The sequence below is a fragment of the Gambusia affinis genome, linkage group LG06 (genome assembly GCF_019740435.1).
Source record: "Gambusia affinis linkage group LG06, SWU_Gaff_1.0, whole genome shotgun sequence".
Taxonomy (NCBI): domain Eukaryota; kingdom Metazoa; phylum Chordata; class Actinopteri; order Cyprinodontiformes; family Poeciliidae; genus Gambusia; species Gambusia affinis.
In genome coordinates, this window is record NC_057873.1 from 21,392,874 (window position 1) to 21,417,587 (window position 24,714).

At 39.2% G+C, this 24,714-nt stretch overlaps 3 protein-coding genes across 6 annotated transcripts in view; 2 read left to right on the plus strand and 1 right to left on the minus strand.

The window, feature by feature from the left end:
* dock10 (dedicator of cytokinesis 10) overlaps nt 1-12,732 on the plus strand; it is a 71,698-nt gene extending 58,966 nt beyond the window's left edge. For 2 of the 4 annotated variants that reach the window (XM_044120631.1, XM_044120632.1), the window contains exons 39-57: nt 2,574-2,684; nt 3,097-3,206; nt 3,283-3,398; nt 4,484-4,621; nt 4,720-4,902; nt 4,995-5,105; nt 5,197-5,412; nt 6,010-6,067; nt 6,726-6,827; nt 7,428-7,534; nt 7,633-7,755; nt 8,009-8,122; nt 8,457-8,462; nt 8,902-9,048; nt 10,132-10,342; nt 10,647-10,837; nt 10,930-11,030; nt 11,830-11,968; nt 12,389-12,732. In XM_044120631.1, coding sequence (XP_043976566.1) covers nt 2,574-2,684; nt 3,097-3,206; nt 3,283-3,398; nt 4,484-4,621; nt 4,720-4,902; nt 4,995-5,105; nt 5,197-5,412; nt 6,010-6,067; nt 6,726-6,827; nt 7,428-7,534; nt 7,633-7,755; nt 8,009-8,122; nt 8,457-8,462; nt 8,902-9,048; nt 10,132-10,342; nt 10,647-10,837; nt 10,930-11,030; nt 11,830-11,968; nt 12,389-12,436 — 2,332 coding nt within the window. In that variant the 3' untranslated portion in view covers nt 12,437-12,732. The remainder of the gene's footprint in view (nt 1-2,573; nt 2,685-3,096; nt 3,207-3,282; nt 3,399-4,483; nt 4,622-4,719; nt 4,903-4,994; nt 5,106-5,196; nt 5,413-6,009; nt 6,068-6,725; nt 6,828-7,427; nt 7,535-7,632; nt 7,756-8,008; nt 8,123-8,456; nt 8,463-8,901; nt 9,049-10,131; nt 10,343-10,646; nt 10,838-10,929; nt 11,031-11,829; nt 11,969-12,388) is intronic. The other 2 variants (XM_044120629.1, XM_044120633.1) reach the window with 2 other exon arrangements.
* A 3,049-nt stretch (nt 12,733-15,781) lies between these two features.
* On the plus strand, nt 15,782-19,125 carry LOC122833221. Its single transcript, XM_044120635.1, has 3 exons — nt 15,782-16,297; nt 17,214-17,418; nt 17,510-19,125. The coding sequence occupies exons 1-3, from the start codon at nt 15,982-15,984 to the stop codon at nt 17,637-17,639; spliced, it is 651 nt and encodes a 216-aa protein (XP_043976570.1). The 5' UTR covers nt 15,782-15,981; the 3' UTR covers nt 17,640-19,125.
* cep57 (centrosomal protein 57) lies at nt 18,509-24,631 on the minus strand. The gene is made up of 11 exons (XM_044120634.1): nt 24,382-24,631; nt 23,906-24,092; nt 23,565-23,753; nt 23,357-23,484; nt 23,136-23,264; nt 22,163-22,240; nt 21,952-22,047; nt 20,678-20,749; nt 20,353-20,576; nt 20,131-20,275; nt 18,509-20,051 (listed from the first exon to the last, which is right to left on the minus strand). The coding sequence occupies exons 1-11, from the start codon at nt 24,427-24,429 to the stop codon at nt 19,878-19,880; spliced, it is 1,470 nt and encodes a 489-aa protein (XP_043976569.1). The 5' UTR covers nt 24,430-24,631; the 3' UTR covers nt 18,509-19,877.
* Between the last annotated feature and the right edge of the window lie 83 nt (nt 24,632-24,714).

The window sequence follows — 24,714 nt, forward strand, 5'->3', positions numbered from 1 at the left end:
GGATGAGCTTCACGAGAAGAAGAAGATGGATAAGGAGGGAATAAGACGGAAAGAAGGGGGGAGGTGAAACTCCTGGATCGTGCTGCGAGGAAAGAATCACTGCTGGATTTTGCGCTGTAGGAGTTGGAAAGCTCAGGATGGGGGTTGAGATGTGAGTGTCTGCTCTTGTTGGAGCAGAGCCACTGGCACTGCAAGACCCTTCCATCTTTTGGTTCCTTCCAGCTAATTAAATTAACCGTCTTTTTCCTTTCAGCAGTAGGACTCAGATGTGTAAGCCCTACAAAAAAAAAAAAAGACTAAATGAACGCACTGATTTACTGTATGCAGAGGCTTTAACTGAATATGGATAGCTGGGAGGCTCTCGGTCGTGGCTAAGCTAGCTGCTTAACATTCGTCTCTAATACCAGGCCATCGGAGGATTCACCGCCGTACGCCTGTGTATGTATCAGTGTCTGCCTTTCTAAGCGCCCGGCTGAGTCAGTGTGGGCACTGGTTGTAGGTCAGGAGGGGTGAAGTACATGAGCAGTGTGTAGCCAGCCTGCAAGCCAGACAACAATATAGGCTTTAAGTCTTGGCACATTGTATTAAATCATCCAGAGGGGGGATCTATGTCCAGGTTTGACATTAAAATCCTTTCACAATTCTCACATAGTGCAAAATCCAGCAGTTATAAGAGATGCAACAGCAAGAATTTTGTAGCCAATTTCTAAACCTCCTATTTTTGTAAAGCTTTGACCTACAGATGGATTTGTTTTCTTAAGTTAAGCCTCTTATAAGAAGGCATTCATTCTTTAGTTTCAAAGTGGATGTAACATTGTGACTCATGCAGAAACAATCACTTTAAAAAGGCGTTTCACTGGTCCTTTAAAGAAAGACAAAAATACGTATACCTTCTGTTGAGGCCAACCTAACTAAAACAGCAGTTTCCATTTATACTCCAGAGGATTGATCCTTAGCTCTGAGATTTCCAACTGGTCGCCAACATTTCCAGATTCAACATATTCTATAACAGACAGATGTTGGAACAGGAAACCAGAGCCTTTCTGTTATCTGCTGCAGTCTTTCTCTCAACTTGAATGAACTTCAGACGTGACCAGAGAAGTCATAGAAAGTGCAGTTTCCTTTAAAATAGCTTCGTCCATATCTTACCCTTTTGCATACCCAGACTTTGTTTTACACACCATATTGACACTGAAAACTACCTCCAATGTCCCCCTAATGTTCATATTTTGGAAAAGAATTGTTTGCCAAGTTATGCTTTCCTAAACATTTTAGCTAACTCCCAATCTGCATTGGGAACTAACTCCCAATCTGCATTGGGAACTAACTCCCAATCTGCATTGGGAACTAACTCCCAATCTGCATTGGGAACTAACTCCCAATCTGCATTGGGAACTAACTCCCAATCTGCATTGGGAACTAACTCCCAATCTGCATTGGGAACTAACTCCCAATCTGCATTGGGAACTAACTCCCAATCTGCATTGGGAACTAACTCCCAATCTGCATTGGGAACTAACTCCCAATCTGCATTGGGAACTAACTCCCAATCTGCATTGGGAACTAACTCCCAATCTGCATTGGGAACTAACTCCCAATCTGCATTGGGAACTAACTCCCAATCTGCCCTTGCAGCCTAGGGTCACCTTGGCTATCTACACTATCTGACACATTAATAAAGTACAGTACAGACCAAAGGTTTGGACACACGGATGTGTCCAAACTTTTGGTCTGGACTGTATGTCACTGTTAAGTATTGTACTGTAAGCTGCATCATATTGCATGTCTCCCCCCAGCTTTGTGCATGGTGACCATCCATGTTGGTGCACATGTATGATGTATTGCGTCAATGAGCACTTATCTGTGTTTACCTGATTGCTTCTCCTGTGTTGATGTATAGTTATGTATTTTTTTTCTCACCTATGGTGCATGGAATCCTCTGTTCTGTGAATCCATCTGCAACATTTCTACATCCTTTATTTATTTATTTTTGTCTTACAAAGGCAGCAAGTGTTTACCTAGACAAACCTACGCTGAGGTCAGGTATCCGATTGCTGGCATTCAGCATGATCAAATCCATATGTATTAATTCTGACGCTGATATTTGTATTACAGTAATGAAAACTCTAACCTTTTGTTCATCACTTCAGTTCTGTATGATTATACTAATGGCAAACTAAAACAATTGATTTTCCATCTGGCTGACCTTCCACTCTGTACAAGCTGAATTTCTTTTTCCAGCTACAGCTGCTCTCTCATCCTACCAAGGTCAATTTTGCAGATCTTGAAATGCTTTTTTGCATCACATTTTGCTTTGCTGGGGAAAAAGAAAGCACACACATTGTGAGCCAGCTGCTATACCTATGTAAGGTCACAAAGGAGCCAAAACCTTTCTGATGTGCATCGCGTTTTCATAAAGGGGTTTAATTGATTATATAAGCATGCAACGACAGCCATTAGCTTGCCACTCACAGTTGGGGCCACTGACTGATAAATGATGGAAATAAAAAACACATTGTTTGCTTTAACTACAGTAACTAACGTTAGCTGTGATGTGGTTGGCTTGTGAACAGGAAGCTAGCAGCGGCAGTAAAGCTGGCCCAGGCAACCCAGGCCAATGGCACCCTGAAGGGCTCTAGCAACCCCTCCCAGTCCTCTCAACCCTCGAGCCTCTTCCCACAATGGTAATCATCCTCCACCTCAGCCATGATGATGATTATGATGATGATTATGATGATGGCGATGAGCTAAGACGAAGATGCTGAGTCTTTGGTTACTCGAAGTGCTCTTGATCTTAATGATGTCTGGTTGGCTTTAATAACAAGAAACCATAGAAAATGCAGCTATAGATGAAATTTACAAGTGGACACATTTTTAAAAATACATTTTTTGCTTTGTGTGTATTCATCTTTCTATATCACTGTGTTTCCATGCCACATATTGTAGCTGTGTTTTGAGCATGCCCCTCCTCATAGCTATTGACTATGTGTTGTTAGTATTTATTATGTTGCATAAAAGTTTCTTATTCGCTATAGGGTAATTCCTATAGCTACAGTTGTTTAATTTCTAAAACATGCTTGGTGCTGTCATCCCCAGGATGGCCTCCGGAGGGGAAGGGCACCGACATGCTCGCTCCCAGACCATGCCCATCATCAGGGGCAAGAACGCTCTCATGAACCCAAAACTGCTGCAGATGATGGAAACAGGTAAAACAGAGACAGAGGATCACAATGCTGCTTTTGGTGGATTGAAATTACATCCCGCGCTCTATTCTGTTTGTAGATGGGAGCATCCAGGACGGTGACACGCTGAGTCCCACAGATATTGAGGCCAACTTGTCCACAGAGGTGGCTCTCACCGTGCTGGATGTGCTAGAGCTCTTTGTTCACCATCATAAGGTCTGCATCATGCTGCACAGCCAAAGCTACAATATATTGCCTGTATATTTATCAGTTTTCTTTGTTTCTTATGTAAAATCACATGACGTTTTGTACAAAACAGAAAAAAAAAAAGTTGAATTGTGGTAGCAAACGCTTAAACTATTTAGTGTAAATAAAAGCTGGTGTTGAATCCAGGAGGGATTGTCTTTTAAATTATGGCTTCAGCAGCATATTACTTGATCTTTTACTGCCACCTGGTGGCAAGAAAAAACTATTTCGCAGTTTCTGCACTTTAGTGCTTGAAAGGTTATGTGTCGTGTGGCGTTTTTGTTTTCACATATTTCATTAGTTGTTGGTGCAATGTCAGATCAAGCCAATATAGAACAGAAAGGATAAAACTAATTAAAAGATAAAAGTAAACCAAGGAAGTAGTCAAAGTTTAAGAATTAGAGGACTGGATGAAAAAGGAATACAATTATCTTGAAACATACTTAATATTAATTATTTTCCTTCCCCCTTGGAAGATGAGCTAAATAATATATATTAATACAGAGACACAATTCACAGCTAAAATATTGAAAACAAGACAATAGTGAACTAGTCAGAAACAATGTCAATTATCGCTCCAGCCAGGAAACAAAAATAATGTTCAAATAAGAATCAGCATTTTAGCAGAAGTTATGACACGATGCGGTTTTTAAAGGATGATTTTGTTTGTTATGGGCAATTACATCACAAACCAACCTGGCTCCAAAATAGTCAAGTGGGATTATTGTCGATATTTTTAACTTATAAAATGAATGCATGCTGCAAAATGATGATTATGTATATTTAATTTTGTAAATTTAATTATTTTTTGCTCATTATTAATTGGGTTTATTTTTCTTCCATCTTCCAAAGTTGCACTCTCTTTCTTATTTTTCCACAAACCCATCATTTGTTGCTGTTATTTCAAACATTTTGTGTCATATTGGGTTTAATTCCCCACAAAATTAAAATACCTAAAATTACTTCTTTAAGTTTCAATGTTATTGATCCCTATTATTAAATGTAACTACCACAATAACACACAGTTTCTCCTTTATTCCTCTTCCTTCATATAGAAGCAGTTGCTGCAGGATGAAGGGCAGAACACTTTGATGAAGAAGGTGCTGGACACCTACTTGCTCTTCTTTCAGATCAACCAATCAACTGCAACCCTGCGGCACGTCTTTGCTGCCCTCAGGCTCTTTGTGCAAAAGGTCCAGCAAGCCCCGTTGAATTATACAAAAATGCATTCGAAGACTTCCGCTAGCTTCTCTCATGTGACGTTGGGTCTGACGGTCCTTTTGTTCTGCAGTTTCCCAGCGCGTTCTTCCAGGGTAAGGCAGACCTGTGTGGCTGTCTGTGCTATGAGATCCTAAAATGCTGTAACCATCGATCCAGCTCCACCCAGACGGAGGCAGCTGCCTTGCTCTATTTCTTCATGAGGCAAAACTTTGAGTTTACAAAAGGCAAATCAATCGTCCGCTCACATTTGCAGGTCAGTGACACCCCCCCTGCCCCCCTTGATTTACAGTAATGGAAGTACAAGGGATCTTCCAGAGCCACGCTGAGCCTCTGTCTCCACCTTAGGTTATCAAAGCAGTGAGCCAGCTGATCGCAGATGCTGGAATTGGAGGCTCGAGGTTTCAACAGTCCTTGGCCATCATTAACAACTTCGCCAACGGAGATGTGCCGCTCAAGGTAACGCAAGTTTAAGAGTTGTGTTACGGTCATATGGTTATTGAGAATCGTCAACATTTTAAAATAAGGAATGTTCTTCCAATTCCTTCAGAGCACATCATTCCCCGCTGAGGTGAAGGATTTGACCAAACGGATCAGGACGGTCCTGATGGCTACGGCCCAAATGAAGGAGCATGAAAAAGACCCAGAAATGTTGGTGGACCTGCAGTATAGTCTGGCTAACTCCTACGCCAGCACGCCTGAGCTCCGACGCACCTGGCTGGAGAGCATGGCCAAGGTTCACGTCCGCAACGGGGACTTGTCTGAGGTGAGCCATCTCAAATTTTCTTTGACTAATTCTACCTTTTCCTGTTTGACATGTACAATAACAATGTACCATTTTGAGACTACATTTAGAAAGTCTTGGTTATGCCTGAGACCAAAAATAGTATAAACTAAGATTTTTAAAGTTACGGTTTGAGACCTCTAAAACTTCCATACATATTATTTCTGTTCTTTGATTTTAGCTACAGGAGATTTTTAGAAACTGTCCAAATTTATAAATCAAAAAAACATTAGATTAGTAGTCTATATAACATAAATAATGTAACTGTAATGATTAATGTGGCTTATTGTTTTTGCAGCAGTAGGAAAACTTGTTATATAGAATTTTTATCATGCTAGGTCGTTTTTTTAATGTTATGTTAATACCATGAAGCAGCTGTTCTGCTCCTTCTCACAAGGCTTTTATGCAGAGGGGCTAACTAAAAAACTAGGCACTGTTTACATGATTTTTCTGTTTCACTCATTTGTTACATTGTTATTTTATCTATTTTATTTATTTTTTGGAACATTTTACTGCATGTATTTCCTTCTGCTGTACGATTTTACCTAAAAACTGCATTTGTTAATGTTTTTTCCTTAGGCTGCTATGTGCTACATCCACATCTCAGCCCTGATTGCTGAATCGCTGAAGAGGAGAGGTTAGTCCAAGCATTCAATTTAACAAGCTTTCTTTTGCAGCATGGTCTTCCTGTGTAACTTTTTGCCCAAAAATCTGTGCTTACTGACCCTCTATTTCTGTTCATCTCTACCAACATGATAAGTTCTGCTAGTGTATTAGCAGATCTTGTATAAAACTATAGTTGTATAAAGAAAATATACAACTATATGTATTTTTTTTTAATCCGCAAACTGTTTTTTGTACACATTTAAAACAATCATCAAAACTTTCAGACATAATTTCTTTCTAAAATTGTTGAAAATAGTGGAATATGTGCACAGTGACTTAGTGCAGATGTCTAATGAATTGAAGCTGATTTACTTCACTGCACAGTTGCAGTGACGATACTTAGCTTTGAATAACAGTCTTTTGGTTTCTTGGAGAGCTCTAGGCTGATCTCTGCATATTCTCATGTGTTTCTTTGTCGTCACTCGCTCCTTTTGCCTGTGCATCCTCATATAAAGCCTGCATCTTTAGCCCAATGTGCCTGGCATCCATTTGCATGCGCTTCACTGACCGAGCCCATAGATACTGTTGCTTAGCCGCTTTATGAGTCTTGTCCTCGAGCATAGAAGATCAAAGCAAGTGGACGCATATTTTTATAAACCTGCTGCTCCTCCTCCCCTCCTACCAAACAGGCTACTGGAGAGCCGACAAAGCCGGAATGTCCTGTGTGTCCCCTGAAGAAAGCCCTGTCTTTAACTGTAGCTCCTTACTAACTTCCTCCCGAGATCAAGACAGTGAGTGTGTGCGCCTTGGGGGCCTGCTGGGTGGAGGGACTGGGAGTTCACATAGTCTATTCTAATGTGTTGATATTGAAAGAAGAGTTGACTTATCAGGTGATCTTTTTAACATCTTCTCTCCTGTAGGTTGTATAATTTTTGTCCAGATTAGGAATGGACATTTTAGCTTTGATGTCAGATAGCTTGCCCGGTGTTGTTTGCACCAGTTTTGTTTGATAGGATATTTCACCGAAATGTATTATAACTCACAACTTACACTGAATGATGTTAATTTTAAGGCAGCAAAAATGGATGCCTGATTATACATTAAATTTTATGCACGTGCTTCACATTCTGTCCTTTTAATAAGCACAACATTTCAACTGGTTTTATTTGGGATTTTCATAAAACCCCAGAATATACATTAACATTTTCTCTTGAAATTTTCCACATTTTCAAGAAAAAATGTGAAAAATGTTTCCAAGGGCTTTGAAAACCTTTGCAATGGAACTGACTTCAATACTTTTAGCACAAAACATAAGTGGAAAATCTGAATCTGTACTGCATATATTCTGAATTGCATGCGCTAATGTCAGTTTTACCTGTCCGTTACTCTAGCATCATTCTCCATGGGCTGGGCAGCATTTATGTGCATTAGCCCCAATGTTAAGGAGGAAGGTGCTATGAAGGAAGATACAGGTACACAAGATACGCCATACACTGAGGTCGGTGTTCTCCTTTACAAAAAAAAAATCCATGATTATCATTTATGGATAATAGTAGTTTAGTATTTCAAAAATAATATTTTGGATTATGTTTTTAGGACACTTTGGTGGAGCAGCTGGAGCTGTGTGTGGACTATCTGTGGAAATCTGAGCGATATGAGCTCATTGCAGACATAAACAAACCTGTGATTGCTGTTTTTGAGAAGAGGAGAGACTTCAAGGTAACGTTGAACTTAAAGTCAAAGTCAAAATCTGTTTTCTGATTTTGAGAGTTTCACTGTGTTCGTACAAAATGTAGCTATAATCGGACTGCATCGTTGGATAGAAATGAATCGGATTGTGTTCAATTTTGAATACGTATTAGAAAAGCTTTATAATTTTAAAGTTCCTTAAAATGATATTTGTTGTGAATTGGTGCCATATGAATAACCCTATATCTGTCTAAGTTTGTGTGCTATTCCCTGTTTTCCACAGAGACTGTCGGAGCTGTACTACGACATTCATCGCTCATATCTGAAGGTGACGGAGGTCGTGAACTCAGAAAAACGTCTCTTTGGACGCTATTACCGTGTGGCTTTTTATGGACAAGTGAGTGACAATTCATGTAAATTAAGGCACACACTGCTGACCGTGCTAATACAAACAGAATCGGCTATAAAAACTCAGTGCTGGCTGGGAAAGTGTGGTTATGATTTTATGAGATGCTAATGGGCACCCAACTTCCAAAGCAGAGACTTGCCTCCACAGCTACAATTACTGTGATTTAGGTAACATGCAAGTGTTACACTTTGCTTTGATTTGGAGTCAGGTCTGAGCTCTAAATACACTCTGTATTTAGGCAGCTAAAATTTTCTCTGTAGTCAGAATCCTTAATCTCTCTGTTTGCTCTTTTCTTTCCTGTTTATCGTATTTTTAATTCAAGATTGCGGTAAGTCTTGAGTGCCCTTGAGTTTTCATTTCCCCTGATGCTAATCATTCTTACCTCTGTTGTCCTTTTACCATAATAACATCTGCTGCTCTGACCCTTTGAAAGGTTGTGTGACTCTTGTTGTGGTCCACCTGACTCCCCGTAACGCCTGACGACGAAGTCATTTTTTTTACCCTAGAAATTAAGACAGGTTGATGTCATGCACCCACATTTGACACGTTCAGCAAAACTTACTCACCTTTGACATCTGATCCCAATGTTGCTTCGAAAATGATCTTCCTAGTCTTCCATCCAAAACTTAACAGACATGCTGATAGGGCAGGGTGAAATGCTTTAACACGATCACGTGTGTTTATTTGCAGCGTCAATGACTCAAAAAATGTGAATGAAGAAAGCATTATGGTTTATCTATATGAGTTTTCTATATGTGTGATTTTAGGGCTTCTTTGAGGAGGAGGAGAGCAAAGAGTTTATCTATAAAGAGCCAAAGCTGACGGGTTTGTCTGAAATCTCCCAGAGATTACTCAAACTCTACTCTGACAAGTTTGGACCTGACAATGTGAAGATGATCCAGGACTCTAACAAGGTAACGGTAGAATTTTTCCATTGAAACAACAGTTTATCTACTTGGTTTTATTACACGAGGATGTGATCTAAAAAAAAATTGAGCAACCTCAGCAACTATTTGCACAGTTGGTAAAGATTTGTAAAATGCCCTCGCATGATTCTGTGTGTTGAGCTCCTCTCCCGAAGTTTCCCATATCTACAGTCATAGCGAGATAACAAAGGCTTGATGAGAAACCACATTTATCTTACCACCACACACAGTGAGCATGACGACAAGAGAGAAAGGATGACAAAGCTCAAATATCAATGTGAGAGAAAGTCAGCAAAGAATTATTTCATATTTCATAGAGCTTGCTGAGCACAACTGGAACAGTGTGATTTAGTCAAATGAAGCTAAGATTGACTTTCCTGGTAACAAACCCTCCATCTGTGGTTGACATGAAGCAAATAATGAATATGTAAAAAGAACCTCATGCCTAATGTTGAGTATGTTGGAGGATACTGTGGGCATGTTTCTTTTTACAAAGTTCCTTATAACATTAGAAGAGTACATGGCATCATAAACTCTAAAATATCATGAAAATTTGAATGAAATATGACAGAATATGTCATATGTTGGTAAGCTAAAAAGGGGGTTGATCTTTAAGCAGGATAACATGAACAATTTAACACTGGAATAGTTTACCAGGGGGGCTGCAGTTGGTAGAGCTGTTGCCTTGCAGCAAGAAAGTCCTGGGTTCGATTCCCAGTCCAGGGTTTTTCTGCATGGAGTTTGTATGTTCCCCCTGTGCATGCATGGCTTCTCTCTGGGTACTCCAGCTTCCTCCCGCAGTCCAAAAACATGACTGTCAGCTCAGAGTCAGTCCAGGGGAGAAGCTAGATGGAGTCCTATTACTAAAGACAGTTGTATCAAGTACTGAGAGTAGGGTCCTGAAAATGTATAAAATATTGGTTCAAAACATTCCCACATCATGCAACTGCAATAAAAAATGTCAATGTTGTACTAATTTTTATCTGTATTAGTTTTGCCAATTAGTAGGAGCCATGTGGGTTTTTTTTCTCTAAAGTTTCACATTTTGTGCCTAATTTTCATTTAATGCAGGTAAATCCTAAAGACCTGGAATCCAAGTACGCCTACATTCAGGTGACATATGTAGTGCCCTACTTTGATGAGAAAGAGCAACAAGACAAAAGAACAGATTTTGAGAGACATCACAACATCAACCGCTTTGTGTTCGAGACACCCTTCACTCTGTCAGGAAAGAAACACGGAGATGTGGAGGAGCAATGCAAGAGACGCACCATCCTGACCAGTTAGTATTTGTTTATCCATTTGCCTATTTTCTGTTTTTATACTTGACGGCTTCTTTATGCTCATCAATCTTTAATTCCAATAGTGTGCATTGAATGTAAAGCTACTATGCCTGAAGTCTTAGTAAAACGTCTAAGTTTGTTAAACCTAAGATACTTTTTTGTTCTCCTATCACATCTTGTTTCATTTTTTTTTTCCCCCTCCAAACGTCTTTTGTAGTTGTGCAAATGAGAAGTTACATCAAATTCTCGAGTCTTTTGGTGAATTTGGCTAATGTCGGTGTGACACTTTAAAATTTTTTGCAGCAAGTTCCAGCTTTCCTTATCTAAAGAAGCGCATCCAGGTGGTGGAGCAGCAAAGCACAGAGATGAATCCAATCGAAGTTGCCATTGATGAGATGTCGCGTAAAGTTTCTGAGCTCAACCAGCTCTGCAACATGGAAGAGGTGGACATGATCCGGCTCCAACTAAAACTTCAAGGCAGTGTTAGCGTCAAAGTAAGTACTCCTCCAGAAAAGAAAAAAAGAAGAAGATACAAATACACCACATTAAATATTTAGTTTTACAGCTGCTGATTGGTCCTTCCTAGGTGAATGCAGGACCTATGGCTTATGCCAGAGCATTTTTGGAGGAGAAGAATGCAAAGAAATATCCCGACAACCAGGTCAAACTCCTAAAAGAGATTTTCAGGTAGGATTTTTCTGTTTTTTACTTCCCTATGGTGAAAACAGGAGTCTAGTATAGAACATATTTCTGTAACAATTGATTCATGGAAATGGTTAACTATTTTGGGAAATGTCCTTTATAGATAATTAAAAATCTGAAACCAAAGTTTGTGATAAACCAATCATGGAAATAAGCTGTTTAGAAAATGCTAGCAACAGGAACTATGCATAGTAGAGCTGTAGAGTGCTGCATACACAAAGGCCATAGCCCTGAATGCAGCCGTCCTGGGAAGCCAATTATTGAATCTGATAACTTTGCTGCATGTCTTTCTCTTTCTGCCCATGTCCTGTCTGGTGATTGTCAACAAAGGGTAAAGAAAATCAAAAATAAAATAAAATAAAATAAAATAAAATATAGAAAGAAAATGTTAGGATCAGCAATCCCACTAGCATTAGCATGCTAAAGTAAGATATTTGCTGTTAATGTAGACAGAACTAGACTCTAGAAAAGTTCAGAATTTTTAAATCTAAAAGCTTTGGTCTTAATCTACTACTTGGAATCTGGAATTACTAATCATAACAAGCAAGTCACAAAATCACAACCTATTATGAAATGCTAACTTTAACAAACATTCTAGTATCAGTATGTCTATTTTTGTATTATCTAAAGTTAGCTATTATAGTAACAATGGGAATAAAATGCTAAAATTAGACAGTTTTACAATTGAATAACATGCTATCGTCCGTGCTCATTTACATTATCATTTGCTGATAAGCCAAATGAGATGCATTTGAGAAGCAACTCCTTGACTTGTCCTCTGCAGGCAGTTTGCAGAAGCCTGCGGTCAGGCTTTGGACGTGAACGAGCGCCTCATCAAGGAGGACCAGCTGGAGTACCAGGAGGAGATGAGGGCTCACTACCGCGACATGCTCACCGAGTTGTCGGGCATCATGAATGAACAGGTCTCTCATCACAATGAGACATAGCTCCACTGACTTTGCTACCATCTTGTGCCTGTTCTGAATGTGTTTATTCCTTACCTGTTTATTTCGATTGCATTTGCACTGCATCTTTTAATTTGCATTGTTTGTTTTTTTTATCAAACATTCTGCATTTTCATGGACTTCATGGACTTTTTGTTTAAACTGCAGCTTTTTCTGCCTTTCTCCCCTCCCCCAACTTTTGTAGCTTGACAAATGCTGTTGTTGCCTTCAGTGCCTCCTCTCTGTCCGCTCCTTCTAAAAACTGCTGTGCCATGCCACCGCTCATAAGCCGCCTCGCTTCATGCTTATTGAATTACCTGTTGAATCAGTCAAAGCGCTAGCATCAAAACGCAGATTTTCCTGTTCCAACTCGAGCTTTCTTTTCTTGCCCCTGTCTAGATTCCTCACACAAGACAACCTGGAACGGAGCGACACAGCACCTACTGAACAGTCAGAAACTCCTTGTGCCACTTTGAGCCTCAGCGTTGCTCATTTGATCGTTTTTGATTGTGATCTTGTTTTTACTGCCGCTTGAAGCGGCAGATTAGTGGAACTGTGACTGGCGTGTTTTTAGAGAAAAGACAAGAAAAGAGGAGAAGTGTGTAGACCGTGGTTGTGGTAGTCTGTAGTCGCATTGTTGAGTTTAGACTGTCTACAAAAGAGGCCAGGCTCCTGGACTGTTAGCTACTGTTTGTGTTGGTTTGCTACAGATTGTCCCGCCCTGCCAGCTGATTTAATATAAACTGACAAACGTACAATGTATTTGTTCACACACACACACACACACACACACATATGCGCCTTCTCTCCCAACGCCCCTTTGCCCTTTAGAACACGGTGACCTTACTGAGACGGAGGTGCATTTCTGGTGCATTTCTCATGCACAGTTTTTACATTTTTGCTTACGCGTGGAATCCCAACGTGTTTCAAACTATCTTAAAGAAGACTGATGTGAAAAACAAAAGCGAATTTGAATGCAGGTCCTAAGAATCTGAGGTATTAAACAGAACTCCAGCTACTATATGAATGTAGAGCAGCTCCACATTGCTACTTTGTATCCTTGAAGCATTCTGAACGGATATCGCCGTGCCAATTTTCAAACAGAAACAAGAAAACAAGCAACAACGAAGAAAGGAGAAACATGTTTTTGTAACATTTTTATAATTGCAATGGCATTGTTACAGTTATTATTTCATGTTTTAAATTGTAAATAAGAAGTATTACTATTTAAAAAAAAATGTTTGAAATGTCTCCTTTTATAAAGTATACAGTATATTAATATTTGTTTAGCTGAATTTAAAACAGACAAACAAACAAACAAAAAAAAAACAACTAAAGTTTTATGTATGAGATTTGAATAAAAAATTGTTAATGTTAAAATGAGTGTTGATTCATTTCACATCTGTCTTTATCTAATATCTGCGTGTTGCAATGGCAGGATTCTTGTTGTTCATCCTGCAACTCATCTTGATACAATACAGTCAATTTGATATATTGATTTTAGTAATATTTAATAAGATAAATCTTTTCAAACTAAATCTGTGCCTCATACCAAATAATGCTGCTAATAATATGACATCCTGTTCTAATACTGTCTTTTAGTGTCCATAAGTGTTAATGATTCTTTTCCTGTAGTTCTCTTTTTAACAGGGAGCGTTAGTTTTAATTAACATACTTATTATCCTCTGATATGCTGGTGTTTGTTGCCCTTGTCTGAGTAATTTTTTGTTGTTTTAAGCTTTTTGACAGGTATTATTTACACAGTTTTGTTCCTATATGTTGACTTTGTTAAATTTGTAGCCAATTTAAACTCTACATTAGACACGGTGAGGTTATTTTTCACCTTTTTTTTTTTCTCTTTTTAAACCTGACAGTTGAGCTAAAAATGAAACTCATTCTTTTTAACCTAGTTTATTATATATTTTAGAAATCCAAGTTAATTTTAAGAGTTATTTTATTGGTTGTTTTTTTGTTGTTTTTTTTTGTTCTGTTTGGCAAATTAGGATTGCAAAAGATTTTCTCTCGGTTCCGTTTCTGCTCCCTTGCTTGAGTATTTGATTCTAAATAGTCAAATAAGTGAGGAAGAGCAGAAAGTTGTGTTGAAGTGATTTTGTCACCGCGACCGGAAGTTGAGGTTTCACTGAAAGTGAAATGACATTAAGTGCTACCTTGCACTCCCACAGAGAACAGTTTCCATGGGATCTAATGTCAGTTTTTTTTTTTCCCACTCCAATTGTTGGGTATAATTACTGACCATGCACAGAGAAAGAAAAGAAGAGCAGTTGTTTACTTATTGATGCTAAGCCTGAGGTTAGGACACTGCACATAGAAAGAGGTTAAGTGGCCCTGATCATAATGCTGTTGATAACAGGCAGCCTTGCTGGGGCCTCGGTTTCTATCGCTGTCTGATAAGACAGCTGGCACATTTATATCTCCGCCTCTTCACCCTCGGTATGTTGAACATCTGAGATGAAGCAGATGATAGAGTTGCACCAATCTCCTTGGACACATCTTCTTTACAAACCATTGTCCTTCTCGTCTCATCCCTCCTGCCTCCTGAGAGACTCCTGCAGCCTATTTTGTAAGTCTAAAAATTGCGGGTCGATTGGGTTTCTCTCCTCTACAGACTGACTGGTTTGTTGGTGTCTGTCTTGTTCCTGGAGGCCTGGACTTTGATAGGTTCAGGTTGAACATATACTGCAGTCATTTATCATTTTAGTTTCTCTAGTATGATGTCAAAATACGGTGGTGAGGTCTGCTCTGTACAAATTACTTCAGAATTGTTTATATGACTTAAATGTTTTTAAATTGGTTGCAAAACAACCACAAACTTTTAAATATTTTATTGAGATTTTATGGTATAGTTTCCAACCTAATGACTTCAAAAATAGCACTTCTTGAAACCTGCATTTCTTATCTAGATTTAAAAACAAAATTGGTTCTTTATCATTTTGGGACATTGAGAGTTTGGATCTGGAGCCCAGATTACAGACCGCTGTGAAAGATGAACACAAAGTAGAGAATAATTGGGAATTGAATGGAAATGACGAATAATTTTCTTAAAAGAATAATTCTGTTAATAATAATAATTTTTTCCAGGACTTTTCTGTGTCTAGCTCCATTCATCTTCTCATCAACTCTGACCAGTTTCCCTGGTGAAGGAAAACATCCTCACAGCATCATCATGTGTTTTGGTTGTCATGACCCTGAAATTATAATTCATTAGGTGACTTCTTCATTACAGTTTCAATTAATGTATAATAGCCACCCGATAAATTGTAATTTATTAGGTGATTTCACAGGGAGTTTGAATGGATGAAAGCATTTTTCTTATTTTTATTTTTTTTAAATCTTTGAAAAATCGTGTCCTTCTGCTTCCAAATTCTCCTCCTAATTTGTTGTGACTATAGCCTATAATAAAGGCACCTCCTGAAATTTGATGATAAACAAACAAGCATAGTAACCAATTAGGAGAGCAGCAAACTCTTCTGGTTTGGGTTCATATTTGTCTCCAATAAAGCCACTCCAGAATTTTTTTTATCTGTTGTGGCCAGAACAAGCCACTAAAAATTTTAGGGTGGCACAACTAACATAAAAATAATGACTAGGTTTTTACATGTATGTATTGATTGAAGAAGACGTAAGTATGTGTTTGAGCTGAACATGATTCTCTGTGGGGGGCCAGTGGTCAGCACTTTTTCCAGTGCCTCCCCTCTTGGGGGCGCCACTGGTCTCCAATTAAAGCTATTGTGAAGAGCACATTTCATTTCCGACCCCTAGCTTGGCTTTCATGAAACTAGACTCCTGGGCTCATAAATAAAAGATCCCCTGTGCGGTGCTGGCTGATCACCGGGGCTCTTTCAGCTGTATAAGTGGTGAAAGGCGACATAATCTGCCCACATTAAGATCTGAACTGAGATTGAGACACGCACACAGAGCGGACCTGGAGAGACGCTCATCTGGAGGAACCACATAAGTCTCCTGGCGGCAGCATGATTAACCCGCAGCAGCAAGGCGAGCCCTTCCTGCACGACCCTCCTCCGGTCTTCGGGAAGCCCTGGTACTGGCAGCGCAGCAGCAGCACCATGGAGAGCAGCCGCAGCCTGGCGCAGGTCATCATGGAGATGCGCGACGAAATCAAGAAGCTGGAAGCGGAAAACCGAGAGCTGCGGGGGGACTGTGGTGGTCAGCACTCAGGGACGGCAGGAGAAACCAGCGCTGGAACGGAGCAACCCGCGATACTGGAAAACCCCTATGGGAACCTGAGACGGAATGCGTCTGCGCCAGTCCTGGAGGGACGGTACAAAGGTAAGAGCAAGTGTGCAGAAATACGCAAAACAAAGCAAAACAAAAAAATCTTTAATACCTTTCAGCTATAATAATAATAATAATAATAATAATAATAATAATAATAATAATAATAATAATAATAATAATAATAATAATAATAATAATAATAATAATAATAAGTAGCTGTAGTAACTATTATAAATAATAATAATTAGATTGAGCTTTGGCTTCATTGTTTTGTGTATCTGACCAGAGCTTCTATATATATATATATATATCTAACTGAAAATAAGTGACAAATATTGTGTACACATAACAACTTGATTGGGTCAGCAATGGCGTCTTGTCGGTGCTTATTATCATTACATTATTTTTGGGTCGGACATTGACTAATTTAGCACACCAAGTTTTGGGGGGGTTTTATTAAGGAAAATTCACTAAAATTAGTACAAATGAATTTAGGCCTGGACCATTCTAAGACATGAATATGATTTGATCTAATCCGTTACTCTGGTTGATCCCCTGAGAAAGGAGAAACTTAAAGTTGTAAGTTTTGCAGTATAACAAGTTTCCTTCAGGGATGCCCCATATTTAGCTCCATCCATGATCCCATCAATTCCCTATTCCTACAGAATACAAACATTCATATATTGAATATACAGTAAATTCTTCCTCCTATATTATCATGGCCACCTTGGATTTTTATTTAAATTAAACTACCACACAACTTTATCAGAGCATTTTTTTATCTAACATGTATTTTTCTTATCAAGTTAGTCATGTTTACAATATTCATGACTGAAGAATATTAGTCATAAATCATTTTGTAATAAAACAAAATATTGTTTTATAGCTAAATAACTAATGATGTGTAATTAAAAACAACTGGATACATTTTAAAAGGTTTAGTTTCACTCGTTTTTTTTTTTTCTAGAAAACACTGCCATGACTGTGCGAAGGTACTCCACAAGCTCCAGCCTCTCCGGGTTGACAGTGAGAGAGGGGAGAATCGACAACAGGCAGAGTAACTCAGGATGGGATAGACTTCATGAAGAAATCCAGCATGACAGCGATGTGCTTGGGGAAGCAGAGAAAGCCAACAACCGCCACTCACTGCAGGAGTACGTCCATAAAAACAGGTACAAAGACATTCTTTAAGGTGCGGCGTTAAATCGCTGACCGTGTTCCGACTGAGGTGAAATAATTCCTATCGTTTGGTTTTCCCTTTAGGGCAAAGGTAAAAACTGTAACCTTCCTTCTCCCCGTTGACGACATTTACACCAGTCGACCTGTTCTGACCAAACACCAAGAGGAGCCCAAAATCACCGGTCTGGCTTCCATAGCCGAGACCGAGTCCTGAGAAATAACGTTAAAAGACTTCGGACATATTATTGCAACAGGTTGAAGATCTAAACTGGAACTTTGCATCCTCATCTGAGTTTTTTCTTCCCTCCTAACTAGGTCAATTTAGATTGGGCTCTTAATGAGTAAGCAAGCAGACCGATTTTTATCACACCTGACCAAGAAACTGGAGTCTCTGATTACAGGTGTTCTTTTCATTTGGCCATGGCAATCTATGCCTGGTCAACAGGGAGGAGACGCAGGCCTCTCTGAACAGAGGATCAGGTATCCGAACTCCTCTCCCGGTCCGGGCTGTGGTTTCAGGGTGACACATGTGGCAGCCTTTATCAGACTCAGCTGTGGTCGCTGACTCAGTCCGTGTGAGCCACGTCACAGTCATTATTTATTCATCTCTTGTTCTCTTTACAAGGAACAGTGAAATGCATATCCACAACCCCAAGTCAAACTGGCATCCTGAAGAGGATTTCATTTGTAGCCCGTGCAAAATGGGAATTAAAGGTATCACCGACAACATGTGTCCGTTATTCAGGAGGTTTATTTAGCAACATTACCCAATATGTCACAACCACACATTCTCCTCATTAAAATCTAAAAATGACACATGAAACATCAGTTTTTACTGCCTGATAAGCAGCAACGTGGTTTATGTAATTATGTAGTCAGCTTTTGCATGAACAAGATCAATCTGTGTCCTCTTGTGAACTCTTTTACACAGCAATGAGATAAACATTCACTACCATGTTTTAATTTTCATGGAATGCACCGAGTTGATTGTTTAAAATGAAACACAATCAAAATTAACACTGGTACAAAAGTAAACATTTTCCCCAAGAGGAAACACAGGCAAGTCTCCCTAGAGATTCACTAGGATCTCTAGTGATTGAGTTACAAGTGAAGCTGTACTGTCGAACTCAAAAGCAGAATGAGCAAACTAGTGTCTTGTATGGAGTTCAGTGTTTCCCCTGTTGAAGACCAGTTTACAGCTGCTTCAACTGGACTGAGGAAATGGAGCAAAGTCAGTGATCTGCTACATCCAAACATCAGCAGATCACTGAGTAGATTCCCCTTCAAATTTAGCACATTTTGCGCTTCGACAACAAATAATTGGTGAATTTGAAGAGATTGACATAGATAATTGTGTAATGAAAGAAAAATGAGACATGGTTTCAAAATATCTCACAAAAAAAACAAGCATTCAAACGTGTGGCGTACTTCTGTATTCTGCCCTTTTTAATCTGAAACATAAATTAATTCAAGTGAAAAGGTTTAAACTTACAGCAGCGCAAATGGAAACATGGTTTTCATTTCCTTCAGGTTCTTATGTATACTGTGTTATACTGATTACTGTTTCTGGTCTATCGCATAATAACTGATCCTAAAATTATGATCAGGTTGTAAAATGTGAAGAAAATCCAAGTGGAATACATTTGCTAAGGACTACATGCTTAAAAGAAAGTATCACAAGTATAATAAAAAGTTAAAAATGATTAAGTGTCTTCTGAGAGCTGATGTTGATAGTTTTATTTAATATGTGAGGATGATATGTCCAGCACTTCTTTATAGGTTTTGAGCAATTATGAATTTAATTGAAGACAAGAGCAAAGGTAAATGGATATCAGAAACTATATATATGTATATATATATATAAAAAATACAATCTTATACTCTGTTTAAAGAAAATAAAAAAAAAAAGAATCAAAGCACTCTTAGTTTTCTTCACCCTTGTACATCAAAAATCAATCTGGAAGTGCGTCGCTACACTTTCCCCCCCTCTGCTGGTCAGAGCGCGGAAAGTTAAAGGTGCTCAACGGAAATATTCAATTTCTGTTTCAATAAAACTCTACATTTTAAAAAGAAGAACCTGATCATAACCCAATACTAAGGACTGTAATTTAAAAATTATAAATTATTTGGTAACAGGCAACTTTCATGATATTCTATATGAATGGCAGCCGCCTCAGATTCTAAACTGAGGGCAACTTTAAGATCTTGGACTTTCCTTGTTGGACTTTTGACTTTAGTCGATGTCCTTGTTCTATTGCTAAGTAAGAACTCAGAAAACCCGACTGCCGAAGTGCCAATAATGTCATGAAGAAGATGAAGGCAGTGAATCTTCCTGTTGTGTGTAGTGGGTTTTCAGCACGAGGCAGATTCAGATAGGAACAAATAGTCAGAGGTAGAAGAACAGCACCAAAAACAATAAACAGATTATGTCATGAATATATTGTAGTGAGTTTCAGATCTGTAAAGAGTTTTGCAGAGCCCTCATCTCTTTCAGAAGCATCAGGTTCTTCTTGTTTCTCTCAACTAGTTGAGCTTTAGTTGATGCTTCAGAGCGCCCTCTGGTGGCAAATCTTTCTTCAGTTCGACTGTTCTTCTCAGACTTCACCTTCTTTCTTAGCTTCTTTATCTGGAACACAAACAAAGACACTCATACGCCGGTTTTGTCACACTACGGATGCAAAATGATAATTATTGCAAAGGCCCACCTGTGATTTATGCTTGCAGAGCTTACTGATCTGTTCTTCTTTACTCTCCATTCTCAGCAGTAGCCTCTCCTGCTCCATCTGAAGCGTTCCCCTTTCCTCTTCAGAGGCGCTCGCTTCCATTTGCTTAATCAAGTCGCCGTGCTCCCTGTATGCGACGAGGATGCGCCTTAACACTTAACCAAACGGGACTCCAAAATTGAGTAGATTTACAAGCTTGCTCACAAACTCATGAGGCACAGCTCCTCCTGTAGGGCTTCTAGCAGCTCCGACAGCTCGTCTCCGCAAGTGGACGACGAGGTGGAGGAAGTGTCTGACTGGCTGCTCGTTTCAGAGTGATCTGCGTTGCGAGACAGGACGTGCTTGTTGCAGAGATGAGGCTGGTGCCGTTTCAGGAGGGACAAGACTGCCTGAACGTTGGCTCTGACTGAGTGGCTGGAGGCGACCGACTGCAAACCGAAAGAGATTTAAAGATGAGGGGGAGAGTGAGGAGGATTTATCATCGTGCTTCAAAAAGGCACGACCATAAGTGTACAAGTGCAAATGGTACCGTTCCAGTGACAAATGGTATGTCTCTTAGGCTCAGTCTGTAGTGAGGCTCTGGGTGTTTTGAAGAAGGTTGCTGTGGAAAAAAAAAAAAAAAATGAACAATGATTTAACAAACAAGAGGGATACAAATCATGACAACAACTTAACATATGTTTTAAATATGCAGCACCTAACTTTTATTTAAAAAATGCTTTTTTACATATTTGTTACAACTGTTGTGGCAGTATTATATGAGACAGATAATCTATAGAAAAAAATTAAAAAGAGTTCCCCTGTCTTCCCTCAGTGCTAACTACAGATACAACTAATCAGAGTCAGGAGGCGGGTCTTAGCGCTGTTAAACATGCCTGTGTACATGCTGCTCACACAGCCCTCTCTTGCTTTCTGCTACACTAAAGCGTCTTCCTGATAGCAGATTGAATAGCTCAGGCCACCGATGACAGCGGATAAACAATTTGTATGGAACAGTAGGTTGTTTATCTGGTGTTAGCACATTGAACAGTGCGTACACCAGCCTGATTGACAGCACTTAGATCTTCCTCCAGGCTTTGAATGGTAGTTTTTGACTGGGAGCAGTGGATTTCTGCAGATGTTAATAGTAGCACTGGGAGGCAGCAAAGGAGCTGATTTTCTTTTTTTCACATTTTATCTCTCTCATATGTCACGACATGGGGACAATTTTAACAAATATGTAAAAGACATGTTTTATAAAAGCTGCATACTGCAGCTTTTATAGCTTTTAATTCAATGAGTCCATGTTTTAGCTGCAAGGTGTGTTTCACTGCAGCTGCAAGGTGCTGTATGTTGCAACATGGTTGCAATTGTGGTGAAGTGTGTGTGTGTGTGTGTGTGTGTGTGTATGCGTGGGTGTGTGTCTTTTAAATGTCTGTTTGGAAAACTTGGAAATTACAAGATTCAAACAAAAAAAAGAAAAATCTACAATGCTGCCATTAAATTTCTTTTTCATTAAATTGTTTAAATAACAAATGTCACCAAAAGCAATTTCTTTCTTTATTTGTTTAGAAACTAAATTGCCATTTTTTTGCATGCACCTTCTTTGTATGTAATACATGTACAAGGTGCCACCTCCAGCAAGACTAAAAAAAAAAAAACATAAATAGTTATTATTTATGCATTTAAACATAAAAATCTTTAATATTTTCAATGCTATTGATGTTGCAGTTGGTCTGAATGAACTGGAAAAAATACATAAATGTGGCTCTCTTGAAGTGCAAACATGCCAAACACCGTGAGCCATCCATTAGAGATTGTTACCTTTGAGCTGGATTTCTTCTCTTTGAATTGTCTGACAGGTAAACGTGGAGAAACGGACTGCAGCAACATCGTGTTGGCTTCCATACCTGTCTGTAGCTGACGGATGCAAACAAAACGAAAGCATGAGAATAACAGTCTTTCGACATATCAATCCCAGCTAAAAATCAAATATAAAAATTCAAAAATAATAAGAAGATAAAAGTCTTTCTACCTGATTGGCTTTATCCAGAAAGAGCCTTCTCTGGCGCTCCTCTTCTCGTATCTTTTTTTCCAATGCACAGATCTTCATCTGAAATCAACAACAATCATCATCACTGTGCTGCTGAAAATAACAATATTACAATAATAATATGACACCAACATTATGCGATAAATTTTATATATGGTTACTGTGAACTTTTTACCAGTCTATCTAAAAATATAAGACTCCAAAAAGCATTTCTGCGAGATTGACTTCAAATTTGGTTGGTTAGCTGATATTTTGCTGTGCTGTGAACTCTTCCATGGCCATAGATATCTAAAAATACAGCCTTCCAATTAGATCGGGGTCAATGCATAAGCTTAAAGTGTCACTGACATGATAAAACCACTTACATGGGTGAAAAAGATGGAATTATTGTGCGTTCATTCTGTGTAAAAAAAAAAAAAAAAAAAAAAAAGCTTTTAATAAATATTAGTGTTGCGGGTTTTGCCTGTAGTAAGTGAGTCGGTGCCATCTTGTGACGTAATCAGGGTAAGTCAAATCATAAACAACTAAGGCTGAGTACAGGTATCACCAAGAAGCGGAGGAATTGTGAGCGATGTATTTGGAGGAAGAAGCTAGGTCGAGTAATGAAGGATTGCAACTCTATATTTTGAGCCAGATAGTTCAGGAAGCAACAATGACTCCATCGTCTCTGGGGAGGAGGAATTGGAGTAGGACATCCGTCGCCTCCAAATCACCGAATGGTAATAAACAGATCTATTCATGTAGTAATCATTCATCTTTGATTCTGGTTTAATTCAAAATGATATACGATTATATTCTGTCATCATTACCAGAGACTTCCCTTTGGGGCCAATAAAGCATCTCTGAATTTTTATTTGAACACTATTCCTTCTTGTGACGCTAAAAATGGTTAATAGCTACATTTTGCTTTTGTTGCCCCCAAAAAAAAAAAAACATGTTTGTGTCTTGTACGTACCTCTGCATTTTTCTGTGTGCGAGTCAGCCTGAGATATTCCTGCTCAAGTTTTTCCAGCTTTTCCACCTGAGCGTACTCGCTCAGTCCATCAGGCTGCTGACTACTTGTACCAGGTTTCCCTGTTAAAGCCTATGAAGGCAACAAATAGCTTTGTTCGCATTACAATGTTTTGTGCATTTTAAAGCATGAGGTGTTACCCAATTCTTCAAGGACATACATACCACTGCGTTCACCTCCTGATTGGGCAAGCTGGTGCGTTCTGTCCTGGGCAACATCCTCTTCATCTGCTCCAACTGTCCTTCCAGCTTCTCACAACGATTCTCTGCAGCCGCAAGGTGGGTGATCAGCACTGCAAATGAAGGACAAAATATGTAATGAGTTAACATACAGAATTTAAAACTTCAATTCTATTTGGAGGTCATTTCTTACCTTGGTTACAGTTTGACTGCTCACTTGTTTTTCTTTTTATGCCCTCATCAGCGAGGAGTCTCTGCTCAGGGTTGTCACTTTGCCGACGTCCGTCCTTCAATAAAGTGCAAAGGCTCAACTCTGCCCGCTCTTTCTCAAACTCCAGCTTCCTAATCTTCTCCTGGAGGTTCCTCAAGGCAGATAAGATCGCTGCAATAGTATAATTAACAGAATAAAATCAGCAGGAATTAAAGGATGCTGTTGCGGCTGAGACATTCAAGTAGTGTGGCATCATGTTGCACGTGTAACCATGGAGCTCCAACACATTGTTTGAGCGGAAACTTTGTCAACACACGAATTACCTGCACTGCTGCTCTCTGGAAGAGCTTTGCTGGGTGATGCTGGACGATATGAATCCTGAGAGAATGTTTGGGACATGTGACGTGCAGGAGTGTTGATGGGAGATCGGTGAGCAGGATAGGTTTTATAAGACGACAGGGAAAAAGTGTCAGACACCCTCCTGCTAGGTGCTAGAGAAGAACGCGATGCCTGCAGAGAAACAGGATCAAGAACATCTTGAGAATGTCAACGAGAAGCTATTTTTCAATTAATAACAGCTTGCAATTAAAAGAACATAACAAAAAACAAAGAAGTACGATAAGTGTTTATATTTACAACTTAACTAAAACTAAGTTTATTTAAACATATACTTTTAAGCTTAGCAAGGAGCTGTTTTGAGAATGTAGCAACCACTGCTAGCAGTTTGACTAATACATATAACCGACAACGAATAAGTTCAAATTCTTTCAAGTTAAATGATACAAAAGAGTAGAGCTACCTTATACCGATCGGATTCTGCTGTGGGTGTTTTTGAAAGTATCTCCATTGATGCACAGCCGATGCTGTCCGCCTAAGCTAAGGGTGTAAACCATAAGATTTGATTTAAAATATGATCAAGCAAACGCCCTTTTTAATAATGACAAGCTAGCCAAGCTCCGCTTTTTGTGCAGCCTCTCCGGGCAGATATATTGTGGAAAAAAACGCAAACAACAGTAGGCTCTCCTTGGTGTTCGAATGATACCAAGTCCGGGTTGGCCCGTTATACACGACGCGCAGCAGGACTAACATAGACGTAGACAATAGAAGTCGCGTTGCCCCGTAGAAACGTACG